General features: G+C 44.1%; 1 protein-coding gene across 7 annotated transcripts in view; it reads right to left on the bottom strand.

The window, feature by feature from the left end:
* Positions 1 to 12,181, bottom strand: part of Myt1l (myelin transcription factor 1 like) — a 134,217-nt gene extending 122,036 nt beyond the window's left edge. For all 7 annotated transcript variants that reach the window (XM_035447774.1, XM_035447775.1, XM_035447770.1 and 4 more), the window contains exons 1-3: positions 12,127 to 12,181; positions 11,916 to 11,949; positions 11,414 to 11,476 (exon numbers count right to left, since the gene is read on the bottom strand). In XM_035447774.1, the coding sequence (XP_035303665.1) occupies positions 11,414 to 11,476; positions 11,916 to 11,949; positions 12,127 to 12,181 (152 nt within the window). The remainder of the gene's footprint in view (positions 1 to 11,413; positions 11,477 to 11,915; positions 11,950 to 12,126) is intronic.
* Positions 12,182 to 21,432: the final 9,251 nt, after the last annotated feature.

Genomic DNA, 21,432 nt, shown 5'->3' with positions numbered 1-21,432 from the left:
GGCCAACAGACATCAAAGGCTCTGTTCACCACTTCTAGATGACACTCAAATGGCCTTATAAAAACCTTCAGGCCCTGTCCACATATTTGTCCTCATTTCATCCAATGGCTAGAGCCTAATTCCTCTTTGCACTGGGTCTGGTGGAGGGATAAAGGGAATTTTCTAGGTGGTTGACCTAGTGACTGGGGACTTTATATGGCTGTGCTCCAGTCTGACCATAAATGGTGCAAGATACCTAGAGGGCACACTGATGACTCATTTTGTAGCTATGGTTTGAGATAGCTATGAAGGGTGATCCCTCAGTTCCTCTCCTCAGTCCTGGGTCTAGAAGCTCAAGGCTGAACAGGTGACTGCTGAGTTCTGGGATTCAGGCTTGTCTGTTTCCCAGTTCATTGACTGAGCTATATTCAGTCACACCTTGGCCCAACCTGAGAGTAAGTACCCTGGGAGGCTAGCTCATTCTCAAAAGGGGAAAGACGTTGCTTAGCATGCTAACCATTCTGTCTTCCAGAATGCTATTGAAAAGACATTGTAAGTAAAGCAGTCAATCTTTTAAAAGGGTGGTTGTTTTCTGGCTAAGCAGGAAACATCTTAGACATGATGACACAGCATCCTCTTTCCAGGGAACAATAAGGGCTTCCTGATCTTTGGCTATAGGAATATGGTATTGCCAGACCCCATCCTACAGGTAAGGGACCCAAACACTGAATCCCCATGTCTTTTACTCAGAGATATAAGGTTATTCTATCCTCCAGGGGAAACCAAAGCCCTGAAGTGTCAGCAAAAATACTACTCTAAACACTTGGGCATTGTCAACAATAAGAGAGTCACATGAATTACAGCACAGTCTCAGGATGGAATTTAGCATCATTAAAATATCTAATGACAAGGGAAAGGCTTATATTAAGTTTTAAAATTTAAAAATAATTACAAAGTTTCAGCTCTAACATGAAACCAACCTATAAAAGAAGAATCATGATATATTGAAAACCACAAAAAAGAATGTGAAGGTGTGTCCTCACACCCTGAGCAGGTCAGGTGATAGAAACTGGATGGCAGGACCCTAACATGTGACAATAACGGAAGCACCCCATTTCCATGGGGCTGCTGTAATTCAGACTCCTCTTTATTTAAGAAGCATGACCAACCTTTATTTGAAATTCAAGTTTGAGCCAATCTCAGTGTTTCTCTGGTTACTCCTGCCAGCTGCATTGCCTGAGAGCCCACAAAGGGCACTTACACAGTCCAGTCTTCTTCAGCTACCCTTTCTCTTCCCAGTGTCCTGGAAGCTGCCCTGTGGCTGGGGGTTCCGCTGACCTGGGAGCCCTGTGTGTGCTTAGGTCTAAGACTAAGGATGCCCCAGAGATAGCTGATGGACAGACTCACTTCTAGGATACTGAGGTATTAGAAGACTCTGGGCTCGGTTCTCCCAACCTACTTTTTCAAACTTGTTTGAAACAAGTTGGGCCAATACAAGAAGTTTGTCATTATCCCACTAGCCTCTGGAAGGCTGGGTTCCTTTCTCACTCACTACAGTTACTGCCTCCTCTCCCCAACCCGCTGGTCACCTTTGGAGTAAGTGGGTGGGTAGGCAGCTGAGTGGGGCTGGAGGAAAAGAAAGACCATTTCCAGATTGGGTAGAAAGAAATATGGGGAAGGAAGACTGGCTAAAAGGATTAAGTCCCAGTGAAAGGAGGGGACTGGGCCTGCTGTGATGTGCAACTCAGGAGGCCATTGCTTATTTCCAAGGGATTCTGAGAACTCAGGGATCCTAAAACTGGCTACATAGGGATGGGCTTGCTATGTCCTAGGATATGGCTGAATAGGAGACTACCTCTACTATGTTGGCCTTGCTAAATCCTCACAGTCCTTCTGTGTTCCACTGTCCTCATCCTGACCACATTTGCTAATATGGAGAGGACAGGTGGACAATGAGGACCTTATGGCCACTTCTGGGCTTAATGTCCCTCACCACCATACTAGTTGTGGCTCTAGAATTAATTATGGTAGCCATGGAAACTCAGGGGAGGATGTATCCTGGCCACACTTAGGGGGTGTAACATCAGGCCAGCTCCTAGGTATAGGAAGGCCCTCCCACATTGCTGCATGGCCCCGTTGTACCTCATTTCCCAAACTCTTGTGCTTGGCGAGATTGACAGACACAGGACACCTCGGCTTTTCTGAGGCAGAATGTGACACTCGGCCTTCCCTGCTCTCCTACTACTTTTCTCATGCCAGCAGGGAGCCAAGGTCTCATTCAGAGGACAACAAGCCACCTGATTGGCTGGGGTGATGAGAAGTCGGCAAGATGAATTATTAATGGTAAGAATTGCATCCAGGAGGTTTGTGTGTTCCTGCTCTATCCTCCCTGGAGTCTCAGGAAATGAATCCTTTTATACACAGGCAGCATCCTTCTGTGTCATCTCATAGCATTAGCCGCTATGTACAGCCCTGCAGAGCAGCCAATGAAAGTCAGGAGCAGGTTGGAGAGCCTGAAATCACACAGTGGCCCTGTGAGCTCTCCACAGGAAGGAGGGTGGCTTATCCCAATGTGTTCAGAGCAGCAGAAGCTCCAGAGACAACACAAGTCCTTTCTCAATGGGGAAGAAGAGAGTCCTGAAGGGTTTTTCATGGTCTCCAGCAGACATCCTGATCATCTTCTAGTCTTGATGCCTTTCCTTTGTTATCTATTGGGGCTCCATAAAGGTATTGGGGATAGCTGTATAAAAGTGGATGGTGTCCCCGGGTGGTGGTGGTGTACACCTTTAATCCCAGCACTCGGGAGGCAGAGGCAGATGGATCTCTGGGAGTTCGAGGTCTACAAGAGCTAGTTCCAGGACAGCCTCCAAAGCCACAGAGAAACCCTGTGTTGAAACCATCCCCCCCCCCCCCCGAAGGAAGGAAAAAAGAGAGAAAGAAAGAAAGAAAGAAAGAAAGAAAAGAAGGAAGGAAGAAAAAAGAAAGAAAATGGAAGGTGTCCACAATACCTTTCAAGTCTCAGAGTATGCCCTGGCCCTCCAGGACCTGCAGGTAGCAAGGAGTGGCTGACCCTGGAAAAGTGGCTTATCCCATGTCCTGAACCTCCCTGAAAAGGCGATTTCCCCATCTTTCCCAGGGGGAAGACACATCTTATAGACTGTTCCTTAGTGCTCAGCTTCACAAATGCATCTGTGGTCTAAATCAAAGTGACATCTCAGTCACTGCAGTCAGTTATGATCCTGGCCACTAGTGTATGTGTGTGTTTCTCTCTCTTGGGGTAGTGATAGTGGGTGGGGGTGCTGGGGCAGGGTGAGGACACTGGTGGACTGTACATTCTGTGGACATGAGAGCAGGGGTGTTCACTCCATTTGTGTAGGGTTGCTGCCCATACTTTGGATGTGAGTTCTTGTTCTACATGTTCTCCCTGTCAGGGAGTTAGGACTTGAGTCCTCAGTCACTGTTAAATTTCAAATGGGATCAGGACTGGGTGGATGCTCAGTTCATCTAGGTTGGCCTTAGCTATCTCCCCAGGCACCATATCCTTTTCTAGAGAGACCTTTTGGTCAGAAATGCTCTTCTTGGTGTCCTTGTCAAACTCAGAGCCACAGAGTCCTTGGGATACCAAAGTACTGATGGCTGAAGCCCACCCACAGTTTCTGATGCAGTAGATCTGGATAGGGGCCCAGTGCTTGCCTTTCTAGAGTGTTTCTAGGTAGTGCTGAGGTTTTGTACTTCACAGCTGGGTTAGGTGAGTGTGAGATTCTGCCAATAAGAAATGGCTCCAGAATGATCATGGGACCCTGTGGAGCCCTAGAGATATGACAACAGCTGTCAGTATCCAAGAAGTACTTCAGAGTCTGGAGCAGCTACAGCTGTTTTCTATGGTGTATATGAAGTGGGTGCAAGAGAATGGAAAGAGAGCTGGAGGCAGGAGTAGTGGCCCCTGGGTAGGGTTCACCTCTGCATCTGTGTCACCAGGTGGGAGGGTTAATGATGGATCTCATAAACTAGTATGCACCCCTGGCAACATCTAAAGCTACACAGAATACTGAAATCTCATTGGATCAATACCATAGTCAGAAAGGAGGGTTGCTTCCTTTCAAGCTCCCCCCCACCCCCAACTTTGAAGTTTGTTTTCTAACCATATTGTGCTACTGAACTTTGAAGACACTGTTCCCTGGAAGGCAGGGGAGAGCACAGAGAAGAAATAACAGGTCTTTGAGAGTTAGAGTCTAGAAGGCTCCTCCAATTATTCCTCCATGTTCTCGTTGTGAATCTAAATGATGATAATTGCTTTACTGATGCATGAATGTCCCTAGATATGGGTGTGAAGAACAAGAATGCAGCACTGTTCCTAGTACAGGGTCCTCTGAAAGTCTATAGTGTGTGCCAGGGTTGAGAAGTAGCTTTTCCTCCACTTGGTTGTACTGTGGTAGTGAGGTGCTAATACCCTTTAAGATGACGGATCTTATAGGAGAGGCATCAGTCAGGGGACCCAGCCACTAAGGACACTGTTCTTTGGGCTTAGGGTTAGAGAGCTTGGATTAGTTTCTGAGCTGCTGGGCCCCTCCAGCCTCTGTTTTCCTGCTTAACAGCGTGTGAAGCCTTCTTTTCAGGGTCCCACATATAAGATCAATCAGCAGAACCCTTTCTGGTACAGCGTCCAGACGGGGGCATTTTGTAACAGCAACATGAAATGAACTAGATGCTGATTGAAGATGCTAAATCTACAAGGAGTGGAGCAGCCCTCAGAGCCATCTTAAATCAGCCTGACTAGAAGCCTTCATTCTTTCACCTCCCTGCTCCCAATCTCAATCTCCTTGCCTCTCTGGTAAGTAGGGACACATACCCCTGAGACTATGCAGACTACCAATCACAGCAGTCCTTCTGTCAGCAGACAACCACCTCTCAGATGAGAACTAGCTGGAGTCACAACATTGGGTCCCTGAAGGATATTGTCCCCAGCTGTACAGCTGGGCCAGCTCCTCTGACACCTGCCTGTAAGCAACCCGCTGCCTTCTCAGAAGTCATCTCTGAGCATACTGATATTCCTTATGATTCTTGCACAGATGAATTTGAGTGAACCATGGACCTTTTGGTAGGTCAGCACCGGCACTAGCCACACTATCTATCTATTTTTCTGTTCTTTTTGTTGATGTTCCAAAGCTGCTAAGATCACAGGTGTCCAACCTTCAGGCAAGGTGTCAGGCCAAGATAATTGGCGAATCCAGAAACGACCTGTTCAAATCACAGCCCTTAGATTCTCTGCCAGGACATGAGTTCCTTGTTCTCTTTGAATGTAGAATTATGAATATATATATATATATATATATATGCATATATTCAGCTTTTCAAACATCAAGAATGAGAGTAAACATATTATGTTTGCTTTGTGTATCAAATCCACAGAGTCACAAAGGAGGCAGGGGCCAGATGTGTGGCAGACAGCTGCAGACTGACTGTTTTCTTAGGAAAAGGGCCAAGAGACATTTTAAAATAAAGGATTTACTATGATAATAAAGGTTAACTGCCACCACAGTCCAAAATGACAGTGCCCAAATGTATCTGTGCAGATACAACTCCTAGTACAGCCCCAGAGTAGCAGTGGTCAGGGACAGCTAGCTACTTCACCCAAATAAATCCCTGGGTCTCAACATTTTTTCCTCTTTGTGCTGCTGTGGTCTGTTCTCAAATTAATGTTAAAATATGTATGCCCTAACTTGTGATTTACAGAATTGGTGACAAACAGTAAAAAGGACAGGCATGCCATAAAGCTTATGGATGGGGTGACGGCAGGCACAATGATGCCTCATAAAGAATGGAGGGGAGTAAATACAGATAGGCTGGCTAGGTAGCTGTGTGCACTGAATCCCTTATAAACATCCCATGGCGCACCCTGCTGCAAGGCAGCCCCGTCGTTAATTAGAACATCCGGCAGACGCTGCAATGTATCCATGCACCCAAGTGGATCTTCATTTTTCACATGCGGGGCCTTACTAATTAAAATCAGCTTTGCAATTAAACGTGGAAAATTGTGTTAAACTTTCAAGCGTGGTTAGGAAAAAATGCAATTATTTTTAGGGTGTTTTATTTCAATGCAAATGAAATTTCTATCTACATGAAGCCAGGGAAAGCAAAGAGGATGGCATAGGGGCTCTCTCTGTTCCTTCTCCCTTTTCTTTCTTTCTTTCTTTCTTCCTTTTTTTTTTTTTTGGATTATGGATGCTCCTCTCAGTTGCAAGCTGCAATGCTCCCCTATCTCTCAGCCAGTACCTGGCTGGGTTCCAAAGCTTTTAGTGAGTGCTCTCTGTCAAGGCATGAATAATATCAGCCTGAGGCTGTTGGCAGAATCCAAATGAGGCATGCATACATCAGGAAGCAAGCCCTCCACTTCAGCTCCCAAGCAAGCTCCTGTGAAGACAGGCAATTATTCACCCACCGGCTGCCCTGGCAATCATACTGGTGGGCAGAAAGGTGCGTGAAATGGAAGAGAATTTGAACAAGGAGTACACACAACAAGCCAGAGAGAGAGGACCCAGTAATTTCCTAATAAAAAAAAGAAAGAAAGAAAAGCTACCATTTGAAGCTTGTAAATTTAAAAATGTGAACTGAAAGATTTAGCCTAGTGTTTTCTAAATTTGAGAGGGCTGAAATATAGCTATTCTCATCTGCTAACTTCAGGGTGCTTGTGAAGTGCTCAGAGACTACAAGGCTAAGTTATGCTTAACATGTTAGTTAAGCAGGAATCCATGCTTAACTAATAAGTAATTAAAAAAAAATCTCAATGTAAATGAAATCGCTTAACTGTCAAATCAGTCCAGAAGGCCTCATGAAACACACAGGTAGTAAATGTGTCCGGGCTGTGTGCCCCTTACTTCTCCCCCTTGTGTGTGTGGGAGGCTTTTACAGAAATCATTTATACGTAAGCAAATATAATTCATTTCACACATATACACCTAACAATTTTTGTGAGTGAAGTTAAAATTCCAATTCTTACACAGCATTTAATATCACTCTAGTAAATACTAATAAAATGTCATTATTACTTAATTTTTTGTTGGAAAAATTATTAAGATATTAATGGAAATAAAGTAATAAGTATTTTGAGGATGAAAAATAGATTTCTGTGGAAATTTTTTGACATTCGGCTTTATAGCTTGTGTCTCAGGCTCAGCTCATAAAGCACTCCAGATGAATGACAAAGCCTTTGATGAGGTACCACACTCACACAACCCAGGCTCATACCCACGCTCACAGAACAACACTCACACCCACTCCCACTCACATCCACAGTCACACAACTCACATTCATCCCCACACTCTCACAACCCAGACAGGCAGGGGTTTCTTTCACTTGTCAGCAACCCAACCACAGAGAATCAGCATTCAGTTTAGGGGAGGACACCAGCAATGCACAGAACCAGTTCCCACTCTATGCCTGTCCTCTGCTAGGGTCTTCTACATTTTCAGAGTTGCTCCCAGGGAGCCACTTGCTGAGTTGTTAAACCTCGGGTCCTCACCTACTCGGTAAAGCCAGGAGAAAGCCATATAGCAACTTGATGAATGTTATGTCTGTGACTTACAGATGTTCCGTTTCTCCCACCAAAACCTAACTGCTGGCATGCAAGAGAGCTCTAGTCTTTGGCACTTTGAATGTCCACAGGTCCTACATGCCAGCTTGGGCATGTGGGGTGGAGAGTGCAGTGGCAGCCAGGCTTTGGGACCTAAGACGACCCTGAAGAAACTCAGAAAGAATGAGAAGCAACGATCCAATTAGACTGTACATTTGGGCTTCTCAGGTTATCTCTGACATCCTCTTAGCACAAGGTAGGAAATCTTAGCATAGTAGAGGAGCAGGGAAGCTGCACACACAGAGCCATACACAGTGTGACAGTGTTGGTGATAAAAGGAGGCCATCTTCACTGTGTATAGAAGAGACCAGAAGGTTCAGAATATAAGAACTGCCTCCAATCCTCAGGGTACACTTTGTCAGGTCCCATCCTTGCATGCATGTCTTTGACATATTCACAGCTAGTGACATGAAACCATGTATGGGACAAAAGGCAGACTTGTGTCCACAGACTTTTGACAGTTCTGAAGGTCACCGTGTGTCCTATCTGTTAGTGTTCTGAGAAGCCAAGCCCAGATTAGCCGATGGGGGCACCAAAATGTCAGCTGAGGATGGATCCCTTTGTCAGCAATCCATTGAGATACCCTAGTGCTTGGTGCCAAGAGGGTGTTGCTCAGAGGGACTGATGTCATGCTGTGTCAGACACCTGAGAGTCTATCTCTTATGTTTCTCATCATTGCCCTGGCTGCCAGAAGACTCATACTGAACTTAGTACTGTATGAACTTGATATATCCTGCATTTCTATGCTTCTATTTCCTTTATAGGTTATACTAGCTTAATTTCAATTTACCATTAAATTGTGCAGTTGGATGTAGGTTTTCCAGAGTCCATAAATTATTGTGAGCTATTAACACAAACAAATAAATAGCCACAAGCAGTTTGTCTTTTGTTAAGACACAGTATAGGAATTGATACAAAACATCCCCAAATGCATATTATAATCCTACTCTGACCCTAATATTTAAATCCAAATCTTAAATTGTAAAATATTCTCAATTTACTGTCTCCTTTCCTAGGTTTTATCTAGTGGTTGGTTCTACTGTATTCCCCATTTCTCTGAAATCCACACCTCTGTTTCCATCACCCCAGAACACCCATCTGCTGTGACAGAGTCAGCATCCACAAGGAGACTGACCAACACGCAGAGCCTCACCCTTTGTGCCTAAAAAGCACAGATAGCAAACTAAAAGGGTGAGAAAATATTGATTTTCTTAATTAAAGGACTATATAATTAATAGGTACCATTTTACCTTGGGTTCCTCCACACACACTGATTTCTTTTTTCTTTACAACATGAACTGCCCACATCTGCCTCAAGTCATTTTGTGCATGCTCAAAGAGACACTTCAACATATTAAAATAACACCATGGACTGGGGGGACATAGAAGCTAAGTGAAATTGCAGCCTTAAGGAGAAAGCACTTGACAAGAAATACACGCCTAAAAGGATGAAAAGGGCAGATAATTTCATCCATGCCAGGCTGTGGCTCCCATGTCTGTCTACGAATAAGACAAGCCCCATGTCTAAGTCACATCAGACATCCCTTATAGGCACCACAACTGCCTCGGTGAACTGTGTGCTGGTATAGTGAGAATGGACAGGTCTCAGGAGCGGGAAATACTACAGCCAGCAGTTACTTTAAAACCAGAAAAATCAAAGCTAGACACAACCAAAATCTTCTAACCCTGATATACTGGCAGCTCCAAGATGTTAAAATGTATAATCTCTTGGCTTTGCTTGGCAGTTCTCACCAGTGTCCTGAAGACTCTGGAGTTCACAGCCAACCTGTCCTGTGGCCTCAGGTCATCAGTGGCACAGGGGAAGCTGGAATCCAGGTCTCCAGACTGGAGCTTTGGTTTCTACCCATACCACATTGCTTGTGTATTTTTTTGGTGAACATCTCAATTCAAACAGAGGGAATGAGTTCAGGATAAAATGTTACCATCATTTTTATATGAACAGGCTTGTGGGAAACTTTTCTAACTGGCATGGTTCTGTGTCTATCCTCATAGTCCACCTGAGTGCTTCATGCCAGAGTCAACCCTGAATTGGGAAATGAGGCCAAACTGCCTTCAGATCACCCTCAGAAACCATGTGTAAGCAGAGTACATAACCAAGGAAGAAATGGATATACATCCCTCATGGCCGCATCAACCAACACCTTCCAGGAATTCACCTTAGTGAAGAATCTGATAGAGATGGTAGGAGAAGAAAGTGCTAATCTCTCTGACTTGATCAGTGCTTGCTGTGAACATACCTTGAAATACCACAACACAACCCCATATAGTACAACAATTGTTTGTTCACAGAATAAAAACTACATGAATGTTTGCAATTATTCTTAGACATTTCTTTCTTTTTCTTCTTTTCTTTGCAAAACTGTGGCTAAGAAATGATATCCAGCACAATCCCAGTTAAAATTTGTTAACCAAATTTAATAATCTATTTTCATAGCTGTGATAGAGCTTAACTACCAGCTAATGAAGAGATGATTAGGAGAAAATAGACGCTGCCTGCTGTTTGCCAACTATTTTTCTGTTGAGCACACAATGCTGTCTTTAAGCACACAGACTAAGACCTTAATCGTGTACTTCTCCAAAGAGCAAAATTTACATTTTAGTTACTAGTCTCATTACCTGATTCAAAAATTTACAACTTTTTATGGTATGAATAGTGATGTAACATGTTAAACTTAGTAATTTAAAAATTTCTAGAGAAAAGTGGCCCCTGCCTCCTTTGGGGAAACCAGATGGCCATCTCGTGATGGATGCTCATTGAGCAATCCCCTGTGTCCTTCTGTGCCATCATGGAGATCTGGGGAATGATTCATGAATTTCCCTTTGATTTCCCAAAGTCACAATCAAAATAATAGCTTGATTTTACCCCAAAATTACTGTTTCACTGCAGAGGAAATAGAGAATGAGGATAAAGGAGAGGTCACCCTGAGTATCTCTGGCAACAACGGACTCCAATGTCAGTCTGGCCAACAGACAGCTTGTTGAACAGGATGACTTGGGAAAAATAAGTGAGAACAGCATCATCACAACTTGCAGGCACTTCTCACCTATCATGTCTGGGACCTTCATACAGTAGGACCCTTCTGTGTTTCCTGTCAGAGCAGATGTGAAGACAAAACATAGGTATGACAGCAGGCCACAGGTGTATGTAAGGTGCTTTTGCCCTGGTGCATTTTTTTTTTTTTTAGCTAAATTCCTTCCAGATGTTCTCCATACCCCTCACCATTAGGGATTCGAGACCTAGTATTTGTGAGAGTAACAAGGCCACCTGTCTTCAGGACTATGGGTGTGATCTGTCCTAACTCTCATCCCATGTGAGCATTCCCTCCAGCTGTCTGGGTATCGCCTCACTCTGCAGCCCAGAACAAGATCTCTTAGATGATGGGACCAAAGTTTCTTTATAAAGCTCAACAGGTCTTGCGTTAGTCTATCTCCTGAGGTTCACTGTCCTCAGTTAGTAGAAGTGAGGTCAGAGGGAAGGGCTCAGCCTTCCTCATGGATCATGGAAAGGCCAAAGCCTTCTGCATGCTGAGCATGGACTCACAGGTGAGAATGTAAGGCTCATCATAGTCTGTGCCAATGTGTACGCTGTTGTCAACATTGTGACGTGGAGTGGCTTGTGCTTGGAGAACTGTATGGCACATGGAGTTCATGGAGAAGTAAGAGAAAAGAAGACAAGGGGAGCATGCATTATATTCCCAAACACCTACCCACATGTCTTCACTTGCACTGGGTCTCTAAACAAGCCATCTTAGACAGCACATTGTGAAAAAGGCAGGCATTACCTTCTGTGTCGTGCATATTTGCCACTGACGTGACCACTGCCATCGCAGCCTGGAGTGGGACAGCTGCAACAGGAAAGAGCTGATTATATAGCTGCATGGGCTTCTGTGGGCACTGATGGCAGTAGGCCTCTCAGAGAGAGAGAGACAGAGAGAGAGAGAGACAGAGAGAGAGAGAGAGAGAGAGAGAGAGAGAGAGAGAGAGAGAGAGAGAGGAGAGAGAGAGAGGGAGGGAGAGGGGGAGAGAAAGAGTCGGGAGGAAGGGAGGGGGAGGGGAGAAGGAGAGAGGGAGGGAAGGACCAACAGAGGAGGAAAAGGGAAAGATCACTGACCAAGAGAGGAGATACAGGAATGATTTTTATCTGCAGATTCAGGAGAATTAATTTCTTCACGATAGCAGGCTATGAGCAAGTTGCCATTGAGTTCATAAGTACAGTATACCCATTCAGAGGCATAAGTTTTCTAAACTGCTGCTGGGAACACCTCTCCCCCCAAAAGCACTAACCTGAACAGCTCTTGTATGGCTGGCTCCACAGGAACTGCAGAAAGATGGAAAACATAAAAATTTATTTGATTTGTGTGTCACAGGTACTTTTCTCCCATGGAAAATTACCAAAAGGGTAGTGCTGCTGGGGGGGTCAGAGCAAACTGCCACAGCAGTTCTTTGGGATAAAAGTCCCCCCGCCAGTCTCAGAGACATGGGGAAGTGAACTTACCTCGAACCCCTTTGGACCGTGTGCGATGGCGCTTCTCCTCAGCGTCCACGTCCATCTGGGAATAGATTTTTCAGGTAGTCAGTGCCCTTGTCCTGTGAATGCAGACCGGCTGTATCTAGCACTTCTGATAATCCCTGGTACTCTAGTCATAGGCCCGTAATCCTATGTAGTTCTATAAAGGGAGGTCTCCACTGGGCAGCATGGGTAAGCAAGGGCTGAGCAGTCTTCAGTGTGTTCGTTTAGAATGATAAGCGAACCCGACCTAGTGATCACTAAACCGCTGCACTGTTCAGTCACAGAGTTGGATGGTTTTCCAGGAACCCAGCTCTCCTCTTGAGGATTTGCTTACAACACCTTTGGTTATCTGTATTGTATTTTGTACCAAGAACATAATAGACACACATTATCTTTACAAGAAAACAAAAAGTATGTAGATTTCCTTTGTAACTACCTAGGTTAATATGACAAGGAGTTTAGAGAAAAGAGATGAACAGAATGTCATTCACAACCATTGGAGGCTTCTTTTCCATGCTGTTCAATCTAAATCATCCAGATTCTTTTAGGTACACAGATCTTTGTCTGTGGCAGAGGACACATTATATACATGATAATTGACACGGAAAGGAAGCCCCTGATGGCATTCTGCTACCCTCCCTGCTCTCAGATAAACCCTTTGTTGTGTTAAGTGTCCAAGTTCTACCTCATCAGATCCTTTATCAATCTTGTAAGGAAAAATTTTGTGTTCCTTTCATCTATGAAAAACCTTACAGTTCTGAACTCAGGGATGGGAAAGCCACATATGCTGTAAATGTCCCCTTTAAACTATAGGGATGAACAGCCATAAGGTGAATATTTACTAATGCCTTTTTCTCCAGTTGTCCACAATGTATTAATTTAATAGATATGAGTATAAATTCATTCAATAGGTATATATGTAACTCTAATCAGTATAACATAGGGGTTGATAAGAGACTGGCAGTGGCAAGACATAAACAGTAAAAACTTCTCTCGGATTCCTTGATTATCATTTGTGATAACTCCATGTGTGATTTCTTTGCTATGTCAGGAATTGACAGGCTGCATTCCTCGGCATAAGATGGAGGACATTATGGCATATTTCATGTCTTGTCCAATGTACCATGTATCAAAGCCACTTACTCCTTGGAAAGAGACCCAACAGATGCCCATGGCCTTGCTAAGGGCATACCTTAATGGGTGAACTTGCCATCTGCTCTAACTTGGAGTGTCTGCACTCACTCTCCATGGATACAATGTGGTAACAACAGGGCACCTCATACAATAAGGAACATAAGCTCATTCCATGAATTTAATATCTATTCATGGGACCTGTCTGCTTCAGATACAATGCTGCACCTGATTAAGTATATAAAGGATAGCTTCAGAAAAAGAAGAGCTCATGGGATGTACATGCCTATACTATGGTACTTGAGAATCATATGTCCATGTATGGAAGGAGACTGCAACTTATCCCTGAACAAAGATATTTGAAGCCCTGTTAATTGATGGATAGATAGGTGGGTTGGCGGGTGGATGGATGGGTGGGTGGGTGGATGGATGGAGCCATTTTATGAGAAACTGCAGGCCTAGAGGTACCAGAGCACAGGCAGTGTACTGAAAGGAACATCTCCTGGATCAAAAAGGAAAAATGGCACTTGAAGGGAACACTGTGAGGCCAGTAGTGATCAGAAAGGTGACAGTGGGCACAGATGTACAGAGGTCATGTTAGCATGAGTGGGGTGAATCACAGAGATGTTATGGAAGAAGGAGTGACTTAGCTGTCGTCTGAGAAGATGGAGGAAGAAAATTGGGCTAAGAGGATTCATGTGGTTGCCTAGACAGGCTGGCTAGGATGCTGCCCAACTAACTCTGTGGGCTGGTCCCTTATTCCTAGAACATGATTATCTTGGGGAGAAGACATGGATGGAATAAAGGTACCTAAGAGACTGTTGGGGGTTTTCATATGGTACAGGATTTTCTTGGGCATCTTTTGCATCTCATACTACCAAGGCCTCTGTCCAGTTGGATCCTATTGCCTAAGCATGGACCCCTCTGAATGCTTTCTTTGTGTGGGGCTGTAGCTTAAACAGCACCCAAAGGGATGGACACATAGAGGCTCTAAAATTGCTATTCAACATGAGGTTTTTTAAAATAAAGCGAACTTTTAGCAAAATCGTACAGGACCAATGAAGCAAGAGAGAAAAGCCTGTAGTTCGGGAACAGTTCGTGTTCTGTAGACATAGTGTATCTTCTGAGACCCCTGTAAAGTTGTTCAGGGGGAGGGGGCATTTAAAATCCTATTCTTTAAGGAACTTAAAATTGAATTAAAAGTGCTAGGGTAAATTGAGTTGAGCAGTCAGTACTCTTACCCAGGGATAGTAAAAACTGTCTGTGGCGAAGGGTTGAGGGACTGATGGTCAATCAGATGTTTCAGGATAAAATGGGATGGGAGAAAGATATTCCAGGAACAGGAAACAGAACATGAAAAACAAAAATAAAACAAAACAAAAAACAACCCAGGCCATATTGTGGTGCTCACTAATGGCTGCTGTCAACAAGGTCTGTACCTGATTTCAGAAGGAAACAGCTGTCACTTTGTCTGTCACATTTACTCAGAATCTTGTGAGTAAATCCACTTTTATGATGTTCCTGGCTGTAGTTCATGGGGGAATGTCTAGTCCAAGCTATGGCAGACCATGCTCTTCTCCATGGGCATAGGATGGGAACACTGGCTCCTCAGCTAATGGCTAAGGTAGCCAAATAAGAACTATTTTATGTTTTTGCATTTAAATTTAGTCTTTTCTTCATTTTCATCATCATCATCATCATCATCATCATCATCATTATTAGACAAGGTCATGTCAGCCCTGGCTGAACTGGAACTCACTATGGAGACCATAAAAGCATGTGTCACTATGCCTGGCCATTTTGTATTTTTATTTGTTTTGCACATACAGGTCAATTCTGCCTTTGGAAATGGACAGCCATCTTCCTGCTAATTGCTTGTTATGTAATCACACTATTCCAGCCACACAGAAGGGCCTTTCTTGCTCTGTGCTAAATCCCTGTCACAGGCTCTGCTTTTCCTCTCTTCCCCTTTGGTCCTTCTGGTTTATCCAACACTAACTCCATTGGGATGTATTTTATTTTCTACCAAACAATGTTTTTTTTGCAAAGGGGATTAAGTGATAGATATATTTTCAAATGTCTAACCCAGCATTCTACATACAGAAGACACTAAATAAATGCTGAGCCTTTCTTTCCTTTCAGCTGAGGAAATCACAGGGTGAAACATTTCAAATTTGTTTGCATTCTACCCTTACAGATGTTCAGCAAATACCAACAGTGCGGTCTGCTTTCAGTGTAATGCATACACTGTGCAGTGACATTTTCTAATGCCACTCACACCTAATAGCGTGTGGTCAGAGGCCAGGTACTCCTGAAGGGTCCCTGCACACTCTTTTCAGGAGCTCCATGCCCTTTATACACCACGATCTTAGAAAGATGGTTGGTTTTCTTCTGGTAACCCCTCTACTGAACACCATCAGTGGCAATCAGAGTCTGGAACTGTGACTCAGGGGCTCTTAGCTCAAGAGCTGCAAGAGCTTCCTTAGCTGTACCAAGGACGACTCCATAGCAGCTCCCAAAACCCAGCTCTGCCCTCCTTGCCACTGGAGATGGTAACTGCACTCCTTGCCTGGGTCTCTGGAGTCCCCATCAGCAATTTACACTAGGGAACCCACACTAAAAGGACTACATTAGCATCCATCCTTTTTTTTCTCCATTAAGCATTTTTATTTTCAAACTAATGATAGATGTTTCTCAAGAATTTTAAGTGGTTTTATACTTAAAGAAAAGTCTTGAGTTTAAGAAATTGGTTTTGTGCCAACAGGAGCTATCGGGAATGTTGTGTTGAGGAGAGAGCATGTGAATTGTTTCATAGCATTCAAACTTTACATTTGGAATCAGGATTTACTACTTTGATCTTATTTCTCCCAATGAAAAACTCTTTCCTCAGGTTCATCCCCAGTGAAGAGAATGTAGTATTTTAAATGTATTGTATTCTCAAGGAGTCTGTGGAGTCTGTGGGAGCCCTTGGAGGCTACTGTCTGTGCCAGGTACTGGCAGGTCACAACTATGGGCCAGGAAGGAGCTACATTTTGGGTACTGGGATTGTGGAGGCCACACTATATCTCCACACTGTGGATCTCCTTTTTCCTCCATGGTCCTCCTTGTAGGACAGGGACCAGAGGAGGTCCTAACCTGCAAGCTGGATATGAGTGGCTTTGAACGAGACCCCAGAACTTGAGCTGGTTCTTAACCCTGCCTTTTCACCTCCTTTTAGTTATTAAGGAAGCAGTTACCCATTGTGCCAATAAGCTGACCTGTCCTCAGTTCTTGCTATTCAAATCTACTTCACTGATGGTTCCCCACACTGAGAAGGAAGATTGGAGGAGGGGTACAGGGCAAACTGTGTAGAAACATGATGAGGAAGAAGCAGAAACTGGAGAGAAATGTGAGGATACAACTGTGTGTGTGGGCTGGTGTGCCCCACCAGCACCTGCTCTGAGGGTCACTGTCTCCTAGGTAACAGACACACCTTGTTTACAGCTCTACAACAGAATATGTGCCCATACTCAGCTCAGGCTCATCTAAATTTGGATCATAAAAAACCATCTGTGAAGGTCAACAAGTATGAGAAACCATGTACTCTGGCCATTCCTGCAAAGTATTAAGGAAGAATGCTTTGACAGCCTAAAGTGACTTTCTAAAGTATGACAACACCTTTATTTAGAGAATTTAATGTGGTGCATGCACATTGCTCTTTAGGATCTAGATCTGATATTCATGCAAAATAAGGGAGGGCATAATTTTTGAGAGGTTACAAAGAAATTAGGAGAGATAAATGGGCTTCCGGTCCACAGAACCAGTTAATGTAAAATTGCTCAACTTAACATGTAGAAACTGTATAAGAAAAAGCAGTGGACACTCAACGTGACAGCAAGATTATGTGGGGTGGACTGATGATTGCATGTGTTAGTGGGGCACTGTGGGATTGCCTTGTGTGTGATTGAAGAACAGAGTTTCCAGACAGAGGTGATGAGTGAAGATATAGTTCGTGCCCTCTCCCTTCCCTGCCTGACATACAAAATGTGAGGGTTAGACTCTTAGTGAAGACCCAGGAGGTAAAAGTTGCCTTTGTGTTCAAAGGCCCTGAAGTGTACTGGCTGTGAGAGGGGTAGCAAGGCTGCAACAGGCGCAAACAAGAGAAGAAGCTCCTGAAGGGGGGTGGAAGTGTCCCCAATTCCTGTCTGACTTCAAGACTGTGGCACTCTCCATCCAAAAGGAAGAAGGGTTAGACATGAAGGAAAAGGTGAAGACCAGACTGAGGGCTCTAAAGAGGAAAAGTAGAGCTGCAGCAAGGATGGTACAACCAATACTCAGGGGACAGAGTTGCTGAGGCCTGTCAAGGTTGAGGGTATTAATGCTTGGGGAGGTCATGGAAAGACAATGGAGATCCAGAGCTGCCAGGATAGAGGGTCAGGGGCCCAGGCTGAATACCCGAGGATGTGAATCATCACAAATCTGATCTGGAACAGAGAGTGTGGCTCAAATTTCTGCACAGAAACTCAGGGTGGAGGCAGGATGATGCACATCTTAGGGAGATAGATGCCTCTTACCTTGTAGGAAGCCTTCTCTCCTGAGGACGGAGGCAGGGTGACTCCGTGGGCAGGATGCAGGCCCAGAGCCAGCTTTCTCTAGGCTTTCCCTGGTCCTCCCCAGCTTGTAACTGTGGCCAAGTCACTTAATTTCTCTGTGCCTCCATTTCTCCATCTGTAAAAAAGGAAAAGTATTAAACACTTAAGGCTTTCACAAACATCTTAGGAGATAATGTGAATGGGTGTCCTCTTTGAGTGGCATGTCCCTGAATTCTTGCCCTGAGACAGGGTCTTCCCTGGCCCCCCTGCTTAGGCTGGCACATTCAGGAAACCATCAAAGACACTACTTTCTACCAAGTCTGGGATAGGATCTACCTTCCCAGTGCCCTTGTGGGTGAGTTCCACACTGGGATTCATGTAAGCTTCATTTACTTGTGATTGACTCAAGGACTTCAGAGGTTGATGATCTGAGCCTGAACTAGTGAGATGTCTCTTGCAGCTAAGATTGATGATCTGAAATTAGTTCCTGGAACCTACTTGGTGGGAGGGCAGTACTGACTCCTGCCAGTTGTCCACTGACTTGTATACACATGTGTCATGTATACCTGCTAGAGAATGAAGGAAGGATGGAAGGGAGGGAGAGAGGGAGGGAGGGAGGGAGGGAGGGAGGAAGGAAGGAAGGAAGGAAGGAAGGAAGGAAGGAAGGAAGGAAGGAAGGAAGGAGGCAATCACCTTGAGGTACATACCTCCAGAATTAGAACACTTTAAGGAACATTTTTATATGCTTTGTGTCCTCTGAACTTTATGCTAATTTCATGAATGAAAAGAAAAAAAAATTCTGACACTCAGAGAAGGTATCCCATCTGCTCAGATCTCCCCAGCTAGTGGGGACAGTGGCACCGGAAACCCAAGGCTCCAATCTACATGGCCATCTGTTCACATACTCCCAGAAGAGTGGAAAAAACTGAGGTCTGGGGTAGAGAGGCAGAGCTGTCTGTAACCCTAGAGGGAGCCCTGGTGGGTGTCCCTGATGTCCCCTCAGTCTTTCATGATACCCATTGCTGCATTTGTCTCCAGCAGCTCAGTGCCACTGCTGTACAATTCCCCAGGACTGTAACCTCTGGGTTAACTTACACCTTAACAGATGAAGCGGTAGAGGGAGGCTTCTCTCCTGAGGATGGCAAGCTGATTCTGTGGGCAGATGCCTAGAGATGTTTTTGGAACTCATAAATATCTACATTTCAGTTCCTCAGCTTGACATGGTTCACCTGCTCCCAAAGTATAAACTCACCTTCATTGGGAATTCCAGTGGACAAGGAAATAAGAAACACAAAGATGATTGAGCCAAGTACTCAACATCCCTACTTTGGCCTGGAAAGCAACATTACTCCAATTATGTTGGACACTAGGGTCCAGGGTGTAGAGCCTTCCCTTCTGAACCTCATTCTCTAAGAAGAATAATTCCATCTACATAGACAGCAAGTGAATGTTTGTGTACTACTGTCTCACTAAGAACCTCGTCACATTAGATACAGATTTGGAATAGAGGCAGAGATGGAGAAAGAAGAAAGAATAGGAAAGTCAGAAAACTCCACCCTGTTCCCATGACTAAAGGAGAAGACATCTAGTTTTAATTGAGGTTATAATGCAGTGACTCAAGCAACCAGTAAAATGTTGAGTAGTTAAATGATTAAGAGCAAACAGAGTCAGATTTCTATGCACTTTCACTTACTACTTCATGGTCTACGTATATTGTCTTATAAGCATGAACTTCCTGTATTTTCCAATCTCTTCCTTCCTTCCTTCCTTCCTTCCTTCCTTCCTTCCTTCCTTCCTTTCTTTTTTTGTTTTTTCAAGACAGGGTATCTCTGTGTAGCTTTGGAGTCTATCCTGGCACTTGCTCTGTAGACAGGCTGGCCTCAAACTCACAGAGGCCTGCCTATCTCTGCCTCCTGAGTGTTGGGATTAAAGGCATGCGCCACCAACACCCAGCTAGTTTTCAATTTCTAAATTAAATAAGACATCAAAAATATCCAGCTTATTTCTGAGTGTTCAGTGAATGGTAGAACCTCCATGCACTCTTGTATTGTGTAAGCATCTTCAATTCTCTCCTGTTTGTGTGCAAGTGTGACAATATAAATAAGCAGAAAACCCTTCCTAGCAGACTCCTGCCCTTGGGTCTGGAAGGGGTGCTTCCAGTGATGAGCAAGAGAGAGCTCACTGGGACTGTCTCCTTGGTCTTCCATAAGACCCTAGCATTTCAGCCTAACAAGATAGATAAGATATAGCCATACACACCTATAGTAAAATTAAAATGAATAGAGATTAAGGATAGCATAGTCACTGTCTTAAAATATGCAGAAAAATAATTTGGAATATAAAGAAAAATAGGAATTATGAAAGAAGAGAAAGGGGAAATTCTACAGTTGGGTAGAAAAAATCTATGGTCAACATTAAGGTTGCCACAAAACAATCAATAGATGATTAAATCAATAAACAGCAAGATGGAAATGAAAAGAAGTTGATACATGGATGGTAGTTCAATTATAACATAACACTGCCTTTTAGAATCTTCTGAAAAAGGAAGTATTTTGCAACTAACTAACATTCATCTGAATGTTAGAACATCAAGAAACACACATGCTGATAGTTCATAATGTTTGATATTAAACAATTAAATCATGTATTAATGAGTGACAAGCAAACCAATTGTGATACAGCTCATTTTTGGCAGAAACGAAATTGGATCTGAGATTCCTGCTTGTTAAACTTGTCACATAAAACATGCTCATTTGTGGGTTTCTATTTTGTTAACAAGCTATGTGGGATGACGCTTCAGAGGCACAGAAGAGTAGGCAGTGACATTGAGACAGAGTAAGCTCCTGCCTGCGGGTTGTTAAGCTGACTCAGAACAGCACACTGGTGAAGGCAGCCAATTGTACCCCAGGGGCAGGATCAGGAACAGCAGAGACCCTGAAGCCACAGAGTGGTGGGAGGAATCCTGCCTTGTGTGGCCAGATCAGAGACTTCTCTTTCTTGGTTCTTAGTCCATTTTTAAAAATAGTATGTCAGTGGTGGGAATACTCCCTGGGAAATAAATTTCAGGAAAATGAGGTCTCACACCTAATTTATTTCTGTTTATTTGCTTTCAGAAACCTTTGCTTTCCTGCATGTCTGGACAGGGTTCTTGGTTCCCTGGAGCTGGGCAGGTCCTGCCACAGTAGGAATCACACCCTATCTGGAGGACTCACTGGTCACCCTCCCAGAGTAGCTGGAGGTTCCCTAAAGCTGGGTGAATTCAAGGCTCTGCATCCAGCTTTCTCTTTCCTGGATTTCTTTTCTCATTGAGGAGACAGCTCTGCATCTCTCCTGAATGAGGACCCTAGTGATTGTCCAAGACACTGCAATAGGAAATGCCTAGGGATAGTTCATGTAGTAGGGATAAATCCTGGTTCCACTGCCACGATTGGACAGACTGCCCAAGCCACAAAACTGTCACCCACATTCAGAAGGCCTAGCTGTCAGTCCAGAGTTAACGAGCTACCACTAGCTTGGGTAGTTTGTCTCTGGGTTTCCCCATCATGATCTTGACTCCTTTGCTCATATATCCCTCCTCCCTCTCTTTGAC

The sequence above is a fragment of the Cricetulus griseus genome, chromosome 7 (genome assembly GCF_003668045.3).
Source record: "Cricetulus griseus strain 17A/GY chromosome 7, alternate assembly CriGri-PICRH-1.0, whole genome shotgun sequence".
In the NCBI taxonomy this organism is placed as follows: Eukaryota; Metazoa; Chordata; class Mammalia; order Rodentia; family Cricetidae; genus Cricetulus; species Cricetulus griseus.
This window is presented reverse-complemented; position numbering and strand designations above follow the sequence as displayed.